Source organism: Triplophysa rosa, linkage group LG7 (assembly GCF_024868665.1).
Source record: "Triplophysa rosa linkage group LG7, Trosa_1v2, whole genome shotgun sequence".
NCBI classification, from domain to species: domain Eukaryota; kingdom Metazoa; phylum Chordata; class Actinopteri; order Cypriniformes; family Nemacheilidae; genus Triplophysa; species Triplophysa rosa.
The window spans coordinates 17,533,767-17,546,009 of record NC_079896.1 but is presented as its reverse complement, the minus strand read 5'-3'; the positions used below and the strand labels follow the sequence as shown (position 1 = coordinate 17,546,009).

General features: G+C 47.1%; 1 protein-coding gene across 3 annotated transcripts in view; it reads left to right on the top strand.

Annotated features, from left to right (window-relative positions):
- Positions 1-12,243, top strand: part of tbc1d23 (TBC1 domain family, member 23) — a 521,932-nt gene that overhangs the window by 188,731 nt on the left and 320,958 nt on the right. For all 3 annotated transcript variants that reach the window (XM_057337199.1, XM_057337198.1, XM_057337197.1), the window contains one exon: positions 4,446-4,552. In XM_057337199.1, the coding sequence (XP_057193182.1) occupies positions 4,446-4,552 (107 nt within the window). The remainder of the gene's footprint in view (positions 1-4,445; positions 4,553-12,243) is intronic.

Sequence of the window (12,243 nt, the reverse complement as noted above, 5' to 3'; positions counted from 1 at the left end):
GTACTTGTTAATATAATTTTTAAATGAAACATTTTGCGTCAATTATTATTACCCCATATAGGAATTGATAGTCTGCATAATATATTACCTGTGTTTCTCTTTTTGCTATCTTTTGTCTCTATTTCTCTGTGTGTGTGTGTGCATGCGTGTTTGGTGTGCGTTAGTGTGTGTGTCAATGCATGCATGTTATTCAATGTATTTCTTATAGTTAACATGTTTTCATATACAGCTGCTTTGTAACAATGAAAATTGTGAAAAGCGCTATATAAATAAAGGTTGAGTTGAGTCGCTGTTGTTAGACCACTGTAAGTACATTAATTAATACGTACATTAATCCATAAAATAAAATTGCTACTGCAGCTTCTAAGCTGCCCCAGCCTAACTTTACCTCTGCCACCATCTTGTGATCACAAATCCAGTATTTTACAAACACAATGGCATATTGCCATTAGAGGGCCTGTAAAGTTTTATGCCAGCACCCCCTAGTGGTCAAGAGATCAACAAAATCTATAGAAACGCTCAAAACATAAGAAAAATGTTTTACATAGTGTCATGTGATTTACATTAGTATTGCTGGATTGAGTACTTTGAAATAAATTTTGTCATATTCCACCATTTTTACTGTCCGCCATATTGGATTTTTTAAAAACATACTTTATCGAACTCCTCTTTCAAAATGTGTGCGATTATCACGAACCTTGGTACATGGCATTTAGAGACACTCTTGATAAAAGGTTATGAAAATCTTTTTGATTTATCAAACGGTTCTCGTACACCACGTCTACAAATTTAAGAGCAAGCATGACAAAGGGTGATATGAAACAACATTTAATGATGTAGGGTGGGGGGTTTTAAACTTTAGGTCAGGGCCCACTTGTAGGTCACAGAGTTGGCCATGTTTTTAATATCTTACCACATGTTATTTTGTTATAAATAAAACTATACTGAGGGGCAGTCATGGCCTAATGGTTAGAGAGTCGGACTTGTGACCAGAAGGTTGCCGGTTCGATTCCCCGGAGCCGGCGGGTAACGACTGAGGTGCCCCTGAGCAAGGCACCTTACCCCTACTTGCTCCCCGGGCGCTGCAGTGATAGGATGTACGTGTGTTCACGACTTGCTGTGCATGTGTTCACTACTCTCTGGATGGGTTAAATGCAGAGGTCACATTTTGGGTATGGGTTAACATATCTGACTAATAGGTCACATTCACTTCACTTTCACTTCACTATGGTATCTTTGCGATACTTTGCGATTTGTACACAACATCAGTAGAACATTTTGTACCCCTCATATTAATTTGACAACATCACCACCTTGTGGTAAAATGTTATAAGCAATTATATTGTGCTTCAAGTACATTTACCTATGATTTTAAATCTGATTTTCAAAACCTTATGGTCAGACATGACAGGTACAGAAGGTTTCTCACAGCGCCACCTTGTGGTACAGATATTTAAAAAATGGTTATCTTGCTTATAACTTTTGAAAACTTTGGTGTAGAATCATGAGTGGTCTTGTTTGATTCCTTGATTCCTTGTGGCATCGTTTGATGCCACATCAAACTGTACCCAGTGTTCCTCGTTCTCCCATTGTGGGTGTCGCCCATTTTGAATTTTGGCATAAAATGCAGTATTTTAAGAACGCAGTAGTGTATCGCTATGAAACTGGGTATGGTACATCATGACCGTATTTCAAGAGGAAAGTTTTGCGCCCCCTAGTGGTCAAAAGATATAATGAAATGTATGAAACTGCTTACAACATTTGTGTTTTATGCATGTGGGTGTGTATAAAGCTGTGTGCGTGTCTGTTTTCTGTATGTGTTCAAGTGTTTTTGTTTTTACTTGTATAACGTTAATGTTTTGCTTATAGTCAATATGTTTAATGTACAGCTGCCTTTTAACAATGCAAATTGTAAAAAGCGCTATATAAATAAAACAGGGCTAAAAAATGAAAGAATCAGTATTTTAACGTTTGTTTTCGTGTTCTGAAATATTTTGTTCCAAAAACGGTTTACTTACAAAAATAATTACGTTAATAACATTATTTTAGTTTAGCCAATGCATTGTACAAATACACACTGTATCTTTCCTGTAGCTCAGTGGTTAGAGCATGGCGCTAGCAATGCCAAGGTCATGAGTTCGAGCCCAGGGATTGCACGTACTCTGATACAAATGTATAGTATAATGCAATGTCAGTTGCTTTGGATGAAAACGTCTGCCACATGCATAAATGTAAATGTACACATTTTTACTTTGTGTTTAAACATGTTTTAACTTACAGTAAAGCTATTAAACATACCTCCGCACATTTGGTTGATGCTCCTTTGTTTAAACCAAAGTGTGTTGTGCGGTTGGCGTTTGCAGATGTCTTGCGTATGTCAGCGGCGGGGTTTGAACTCAGGTCTCCGGTGTGCCGCAGAGCCAAAGGGGGAATGACGAACCCAGCAGAGAGACGCACTCAAGTGGACTTGGGATGAATAAAATCTTCTTTAATAAAATAAAGTTCCACAGGCAAAACCAGCACAAAAAATTAAGAATCAAAAAATGTAAACAGAAATAATCAAATCGGGATGAGTAAAAAAATATCTTCAATAATTTCAAATAGTTCTGGATAATACCAGAACTAAACTGGAGACAACACAAGTGGTAGGCTACTAACGTTAAACACCAAGCACAGGACAGAGAACAAAGGGCAACTTAAATACACTGGGGACAAATGAGGCACAGGTGAAGACAATGACGTTAATGTGAACCACAGGTGAAACAATGACCTCTAGTGGCAAAAAATCAAGAAACAATAGTCCCAGATCCTGACAGCATAATAATCTGCCATCAGAGCATGGTCATTCAAAGTGCTTTCATGTTCACTTTCACATTATTGTGTACATAAACGAAAGACATACAATACAGGGCCTTTGTACACCTGCTCACTTCATGCGTTCTCTAACTGGATAGCTTTAAGTCTATTTGAAACTGTTCCATTTACACTTGGCTTCATAAGATAAATTGATATATTATATCATATATTCTATTCCCGCACAAATGCAAAAACATTATTCAGTATTAATTAATTCTTCAGTCTGCCGTTTACATGTCACAACTAAAAGAAAACAGGAAAAACGCACATCGCACGGACTCGCACCGTTTTCTACTTGCCAAAGTGATGCTCTCCAGTGGTGTCTGAAATTGTCTGAAATTCCTTTGCAGTAGCTATGCTATTAGCTAAATTTATGCTATCATCTGCTCACCTTTGCTGAGCTTCATCTCGGGAAAAACGAGAATGTCACATGGCATGAGTGATCGTCGTGTGTATATATTTAAAACCGTGAACATGAGCTGAGACGCGGCTAACTTGCTAGAAGGAGTAGGGTAAAGCGCTGACAAGACGCATTAACACTTGTCCAGTTTCGTTTGGAATGCGTCCTAAACCACCTCCTGAAGTACTTTGACAGACAGGATTTAAATCTGTCTCGTTCGAGGGCATTTATACCTGGTCTTTTTGCGATCAGAGTTATATTGATTGATATTAAACAGAACAATAAAATAACTTTATTAACCGGTTAAATGCAATAACAAATAAGCATTTCTGTTCAGAACGATTAAAGTTGTTTTTGTTCCGGCTAAAATTTAGTTCGTTTTCGTTTCCGTTTTTTTTTTTTTTTTGATCCAGTGTTCTGTCAATTTATGCTACCCATAGAATTTTGCTACCCTCGTGTTGTGATTGGGTTGGGGAAGGGATAACTTAGGTCTAAGGGTTGGGTTGGGGGAGGGGTTAGTCCTGATTTGTATGGAGGTAGCAAAATTTGACAGGGTAGCATAAATTGGCAGAACACCGGTTCAAAGCCCTGAAATAAAGTTGACTTGACTTGACCAGGAAAATAAGCATTGGTGCCTGATGTTGATGAAATATATTAAAGGGGACATCGAATGAGGTTTTCACTTTATTAGCTTTCTTTTTGCATATAGTTAGGTTTCTGGCTTGTCTGCCAGCTCAGAAAAACTAAAAAGAAAACAGGCAGCCAGTTTTTTTTTCTGTCTGAGTCTAAAACTGTGTCATCCAGTGAGCCGTTTCAAATTGCAGCTGGTTTCTACATAGATTGCTAGCTATTGAATAAGACCTCCTCAGAGCCATATATGGAATCTCCTTATTTGGCTATACACTGCAAATACAAGCGGTAAGAAAGCATAATGGGAGCATGCTGCAACCGCTCTCCCTACGTTCTGCTCGTTCATCCAGTGTAAAAGTGGCATGAAGGACGCCAGTTTCTCACACTGGATTCATTAGCAGAGTGATCATGTCAACACACTGTCGCCTTAAAAATTATATCCTACAGACATGAGATTTACCCACAATAATCAATCATCATCATAATAATATAATAATATTATATAAATATATAATATAATAAATAACCCTAATATTTTACTTTTTTCTTTAATTTACAGCTTTGCAGCAGCACCTGGCTGATATTAATGTTGAAGGGTCGGATAATGTTTATGTTCATTGGATTGTGAGCACCTCAGGATCCCACAGCAGCTTCAGCTCAGCAGATGTGAGTTTTTGTGTGTGTGTGTGTAAAATTAACTTAAAATACAACATTTAATGATGTAGGTTGGGGGGGTTTAAACTGTAGGTCAGGGCCCATTTGTAGGTCGCAGAGTTGACCATGATTTTAATATCTTACCACAAGTTATTTTGTTATTACAATATTTATTTCATATAATTACAAAGGAAATAAAACTATACTGTACTAAAATAGAATAGATGTATATTGTTTTTTTTAAAGAATATTTTGTGGGTCTTGAGAACCTGTCTATGTGGTTCCTGAAATGAAAAATTTGAGAAGCTTGAGGTTTAAACATGTAATAGTTCACCCAAAAATGAAAATTCTGTCATCATTTACTCACCCTCAGATTGTTCAAAGCCTGTATATTTTTTTTTTTGTTCTGCTAAACACAGTGTCCCCCATTGACTCGCATACTATTTTACAGTGGCATGCGAAAGTTTGGTAACCCCTGGCAGAATCTGTATACATGTGAATAATTTTAACAAGATAAGAGAGATCATTCAAAATGCATGTTATTTTTTACTTAGTATTGTCCTGAGTAAGATATTTTACACAAAATGTTTACATATAGTCCACAAGACAAGAATATAGTGGAAATTATCAAAATAAAGCCGTTCAAAAGTTTGGGAACCCTTGGTTCTTAATACTGTGTGTGGTTACCTGGATGATCTACGACTCTTTTTTTGTGCTGTCATGGTTGTTTACGAGTCCCTTGTTTGTTCTGAACAGTTAAACTGAGCACTATTCTTCAGAAAAATCCTCCAAATCCTGCAGATTATTCAGTTTTCCAGCATCTTCATATTTGAACCTTTCCAGCAGTGACTGTGTGATTTTGAGAGCAATCTCTTTAAACTGAGTACAACTGATGGACTCAAACACAACTATTAAAAAGGTTCAACCATTTTTAATATGTTCCATCTACACAACATCCTTGGGACCCATCATACGGCACACGGCTTCTCGGTATCACTGTTATGCTGACGACACAAAGATCTACATCTCGTTTCACCCAGACGATGCCACTGTAGCAGCTTGCATTACAGCCTGCCTAGAAGACATCTCAGCTTGGATGAAAGAGTATCACCTCCAGCTGAACCCTGCCAAGACAGAACTACTCGTATTTCCGGCACACCCCACGGTGCAACACGATCTCACCATCCAACTTGACAATACCCCAATCACTCCTTCCAAAACAGCCAGGAACCTCAGAGTCATATTTGATGAACAGCTGTCCTTCAATGATCACATTGCAAAGACAACGTGGCCTGAATAATGCCTTATTCAACATTCGAAAGGTTAGACCCTATCTCACTGAGCATGCCGCAAAACGTCTTGGTTACGGATGTAACCTCGGTTCCCTGATGGAGGGAATGAGACGTTGTGTCGAACCGACAGAATGGGGTTTGTCTTGAGAACCTATCATCTTCTGAGTATTTAGAAAAGGCCAATGAAAATTGGCGAATGAAATTTGCATGCCGGGCTTCCCTCTTATACCCGGACATCCGGGGAGGAGCCCGGCATGCAAATTTCATTCGTGCTAAGTTACATCCGTAACCAAGACGTTCCCTTTCTGTCGGTCTCTCGACGTTGTGTCGAACTGACAGAATGGGGTTCCTATGGAAAACGCCACAGCACTGAGCCGCGTCACAATCTCTGCGGAGCGACGTTGACTGGCCTGGGCGAGTCAGACGAACACGCTAACGTGAAATTATGACCTTCCAGTGGAGAGGAAGGGGGACCCAGAGCTTTCCACAAAAGTTGGGAAGCCCCCTAACGCCGGCTGTCACGGGCGGAGGCCTAATTCTCTAAATGGCGAGAAGCCGCCCGGCACCGTACGGGCCACTGGGGGTAAGCATTATTCCCCCTGGGGGAAAAACGCTACAGAGGCCACTACCTACCGTAGGGAGGAAAAGTGGAAACACCACATGGTCTCACCATCAGGGGAGAACTCATGGGAAGAAAGTGCGGACAGGAGTTAACCGCAAGGTGGGAGTCCACCTGGGGAGGTCATGGGTTGCCAAGGTGGGAACCATTCATGAGGATACATCAGACGGAACAGCCCACGGAGGGGGTGTTACCACGTCTGGAGCACTAGGTCCGGTTAGAGCTATGTGGGAGATAACTCAACTGTTCCCCGGCCTAAGGGGGCAGGGCTGCTCTGCCCAGCCTGTCCCCTGGAAGGGTGCTTAGTGATGGATGGAATGCCTGTTCTTTACCCGAGGGGAAAGAAGTGAGGCGGGATCGCCACTGCTCCCCCCGGAGGGGGAAGGGCTTCCGCAGGCGTACGCCCTACCGGCTGCCGGTCCCACACCTTGCCAGGATGCGGGCTGACACCGGTTCCGCGCGTAGGTATTAGAACCTCACGGAGTTGTTGGGCATAGCCCAACCCGCAGCTCTGCAGATGTCTGCCAGAGAGGCGCCCTGAGCCAGTGCCCATGAGGGGTGTGCCTCACTCCCAACGGGCAGGGGCGAATTGAGATCGGTATGCCCTAACGAGGGCATCCACGATCCAGTGCGCCAGCCTCTGTTTGGAGACAGCCCTCCCTTCTGCTGACCTCCGAAACAGACAAAGAGCTGCTCAGAGCTTCTGGGCTCTGCGTGCGGTCCAAGTAGAGGCGCCGTGCGCGTACTGGACACAACACGGATAGGTTGGGTCTTCCTCCCCGGTGGGGAGCGCCTGCAGGTTCACCACCTGGTCTCTCGGGAGAGTGGTGGGAACCTTGGGCACGTAGCCGGGGCGGGGTCTCAAGATAACGTGAGAATCCCGGCCCCGAGTTCTAGGCAATCTGTGGACACGGAGGGTGCTTGTAGATCCCCTACCCTCTTGGAGGTGAGCGCCATGCGGAAAGCCGTCTTTATCAAGACTGAGAAAGAGCGGCAACCCCGAGAGGCTCGAAGGGGGCGGGGCCTCTTGAGGCCCGCCACCTAGGTCGCAAGAGGGTACGGAGCGCGGATAAGGTGGTCACCCTCTCGCGCCCCTTAGGAACCTAATGACCAGGTCGTGCTGTCCCAGAGGCTACCCAGCACTTGGGTCATGATGAGCGGCCGTAGCGGCTACATACATTCCCAGTGTGGAGGGGGAGAGGTTACTCCCCAGTCTCTCTTGAGGAAGGGACAGCTCGTACCCGACCGAGCAACTCCGCGGGTCTTCTCGCCGAGAAGAGCACCAGGACGAGAAGAGGCGCCACCTATGGGCGTATAGCCGCCCAGTGGCCGAAGCCCTAGCCTGAGTGACGTCCCAACCGGACCGGGGGTGGGTCACTCAGGATCTCCTCGTCCCGTCCAGACATGGAGACCAGGTTTTGCCTGGGATGCCGTAACGTGCCCCTTCCCCTGGGGAAGCAATTCGCCAGGGGGAGCGGCCAGGGGGGAGTTGTTGTCAGAGCCTTAGCTCCGAGAACCAAGTCCTGGTTAGGCCAAAGGGGCGTAACTAGTACCACTTGATGCTCCTCTTCCCTGGCCTTGCACAGGACCTGTGCAATGAGGCTCACTGGGGGGAAGCGTACTTCCACTTGTCCCGCGGCTGTCTGGTTCAGGACGCCTGGGATGTGTGTGGCTCGCAGGGAGCTGATCACCTGCTGACTCCAGAGGAGGAGGCGTCGGGCGAGTCATGTTAGCTGCTGTGAGTGTCACAGCAGCTGTGCTGTCCGACCGGACCAGGGAGGCTTCCACGACCTTCGTAAAGACTCGTGGAGACAGGGACAGACCGAAGGGGAGGACCTTGTACTGATATGCCCGTCCCTCGAACTCGAACCGTCTGAACGGCCGATGTCGAGGGAGGATCGAGACATGAAGTACGCGTCCTTCAGGTCGATTGCCATGAACCAGTCCTGACACCTGACGGACGTCAGGATGCGCTTCTGCGTGATCAACCTGAAAGGCAGCTACTGTGTAGGTGCCTGTTCAGAACACACAGACCCAAGATAGGGCGCAACCCCCCGCCTTTCTTGGGGACAATGAAGTACAGGCTGTAAAACCCGCTGAACATCTCGGCTGGTGAGACGGGCTCGATCACTCCCTTCACCAGAAAGGTGGCGGCCTCGGCCCGAAGTACGGGAACATCCTAGCCTCTGACTGAGGTATATCGGATGCTGAACTTGGCGGGCGTGAGGTGACTGGATCGCGTAGCCGAGACGGATTGTCTTCCCTAGCCAGTCTGACAGCCTGGGAAGGTCCCCCCAGGGGGTGGTTTGATGGCTAGCAGTACGGATTCCTTGCCGGGGGAGGTCCCCCAGGGAGGAGATCGGCTCTGCTGTTTTTCCTGCCTGACGACTGCGCAGCTCAACGCACTGTCTGACTGAGAGTGCTGAGGGCTGGTGTTTATACTCGACATTGCGCTTCGCTATGACGCATCGTCGAGTTTGCCATTCACCGTCGTGCAGAGGGTGAGAGCGGCTGAGGTACCCGTTTATACTCGACATTGCGCTTCGCCATGACGCAACGTCGAGTTTGCCGTTCACCGTCGTGCAGAGGGTGAGAGCGGCTGAGGTAACCCAGAGAGAGAGGAAAATCTCCTTTTTTTTGAGAGTAAGTGGGCGCTAGCCCCCCGGAGGGGGCCAGCAGATGGAGAGACGGGGCAGGATCCGTCCCTATCCGACTTCCCAGCGATGTGGCTGGGGTCGGGCCCAATGGTAGCCTCGATCCCCCTAAGGTCTTCCCATGACAGCCGCTTCGCCACGGCTGCTGATGGGGCGATGGTCTCCTCTTCGCTGCTCCTCCAGGGGGGCCGCCCCAGAGCTGGAGGGCGTCGAAGAGGACCAGGGCTGCTGGGAAGCAGACAGTGCACGGGACTCGACGGCCGAGGCGGCCGAGTTGCAGCACGGAGGACTGCTTCTTACTGTCGAGAACCCTCCGGGGAGGCCGCGTGCGGGTCTCGCGCCCCCCCGACGGGCGGGGGGTGAGCGTGGCCGCTGCGGCTCGACAGTAACACCAACCAGCCCCCCCTTGCGAGAAGGGTCCGTCGAGAAAGCGGACCTTCTCAGCGTTACTCATCTGCACAAGGATTGGCCAGAGGAGTTTCTCATGGACCACAAGTGTGGACATCATCCGACCCAGGGCCCGCGTGGTCACCTTGGTCGCCCGTAGAGCGAGGTCGGTGGCGGCGTGGAGTTCCTGCATAAGCGCTGGGTCGGTCTTACCCTCGTGGAGCTCTCTCAATGCCCTGGTCTGGCAGGAGCCATAGCGTGGAGAGAGGAGGCAGCTTGGTCCGCCGCAATGTAAGTTCTCGACACCAGAGATGCCGAGACACCACATGCTTTGGACGGGAGTCTAGGTCGAGCCCCCCCAGGTGGCCGCCACCTACGGGCACGAGTGCACCGCGGTGGCATACTCCACCTGGGGGACCCGACGTATCCTCCAGCCGTCTCAACCTCGAGGGAAGAGAGGGTGACAGAACTTTGTTTGACATGAAACGTGCCGGGAAGGGGCGTTCCAGGTCTTACAAAGTTCCTCATGCACTTCCGGTAAACACGGCACTGGGGGCGGGCGCGGCTTGGAGCCGCGCTCAAACCCGAGGCGCCATGTAGCCAGCCGCGAACGCCGGGAGAGGCAGTGCGGGCACTGCAACCCAACACTCACGGCGGCCCGGGAAAGCATGGCCGACATCTCGACATCCGCTTTTTCCTGGGCTCGACCCCCCGAGGGAGGGAGCCCAAGGAATAGTCGGAGTCGGATGGCAGTACGTCACCCCCCGATGCTGCAAGAGAAATCTCATCATCACGCATCGTGTCCGAATACGTGATTGAGGAATAAGACGGCGGACCGTCTTTTTTGGGGAACGGTCAGACGAGCGAGACAAGGTGTCCCCCTCCTCGATGAGTGTGTTGCACCCATGAGAACAGCGGGACAAGCCACGCTGGAGAAATTTGCTCTTTTAGAAAAGGAAATTTGCTCGAACACCTCCGGAACTGCCGAGACGCTCAGGGGAGAGTCACTGCAGGAAGGGACCGTCCGCTGTCCACGTCGTAGATTCCAGCAGAAAGAATGATCACCCAGATCGTAGAGAAGCTCACCAGATGCGTACGCTCTGAAGAACAAAAGGTGAATGAATGAGCACGCCGGCTTCCCTCTTATACCCGGACATCCGGGGAGGAGCCCGGCATGCAAATTGAATTCGCCAATTTTCATTGGCCTTTTCTAAATACTCAGAAGATGATAGGTTCTCAAGACAAACCCCATTCTGTCGGTTCGACACAACATCGAGAGACTGAGAGAAAGGGAACTCCTTGTACAGGCCCTGGTAATCTCAAGGTTGGACTATTGCAATGCTCTCCTTGCTGGTCTTCCTGCAAAGGCTATCAAACCACTCCAGCTGGTTCAGAACGCAGTAGCAAGCCTCGTCTTCCAACAGCCCAAAAGGGCTCATGTGACACCCCTTTTCATCTCTCTCCACTGGCTACCGGTTGAAACCCATATTAGATTCAAGTCACTAATGCTTGCCTACAGGACTATCACTGGATCTGCATCCGCATACTTTCACACCCTCCTACACTCCTACACCCCATCAAGAACCCTGCGTTCAGCAAACCAGCGGCGTCTTGTATTACCTTCTCATAAGGGCAGTAAATCGCTTTTCCGCTCATTCTCCTTCACAACTCCTTCCTGGTGGAACATTCTTCCTAACTCAGTCCAGTCAACCACATCTCTCACAACATTCAAAAAACTACTTAAAACCCATCTCTTCTGTGAATACTTGACAGCAAAATGAAAAAAAAAACATTAACCCTCTCTCTTTCTCTCAACAGGTAGTGGTCTAGCTTTTGTTGAAACTAGTAACTTTTGTATTAGCACCTATTGTATTATTACTCCTGTATGACATATCGCTTATTGCTCCCTGAACTCTCTGTAAGTCACTTTGGATAAAAGCGTCTGCTAAATGACTAAACGTAACTGTTTAGCAGATGTTTTTACACAGCAGAGGTTTTCCAGATCTCCAGATCTTTAGCCGACATATTACAGACGTACATGTGCTAGCCAGGTAACCATCTATCGTGAGGCTCGCGCTGAATGAATTCCCGCGTCTTGGCAGTGTCCGAATTTACTCACTTGTTTTCACCTGCTCCTTAAAATTGGCTGTATTAGTGGACTCTTACTAAATCCTTGGTGTTTCGAGTCAGATCCGTGTGCATGGCTTGTTGGTTTTGACTAAATGCTAGCTGTTTCGAGTCTTACGAAACTCTTACCCTAACCCTCACTTTAACCCACACCCTAACCCTAACCTAATTCTAACAATCTGAACTACCTATGCTTCTCAAACTTGCCAAAAAACGCGGCTGCATGATGTCAGACTCGAAACACCAAGGATTTAGTGAGAGCCATATTAGTCAACTAATGTAGGGAATAGTGAATAACATTTGTCATGGCTCTGCTTCATTTAGTCATGTTTTTCTTGGTCCTGTAGCAGAGTCATGACAAAGCCTTTGGTTATGTGTGGAGAGAAACATATTGTTGTCCTTTTGACAATAATATACGTTCTCTCCAGTGTCTCGTCTCTGTTCCCGCCATCTCGTTTCCTCGTTATCCTTCCCTGAGTGTTTGATTGACCACACCTGCCCCATGTCGTTATCCCTTGTTTGTCTTTCCTTTAAATACCCTCTTGTTTCTTTGTCCTGTGCTCGTGCATTGTATATTGTGTCTTTGGTGGCGTTCCTTGTTTATTGTATCCTGTGGTTTCCTGT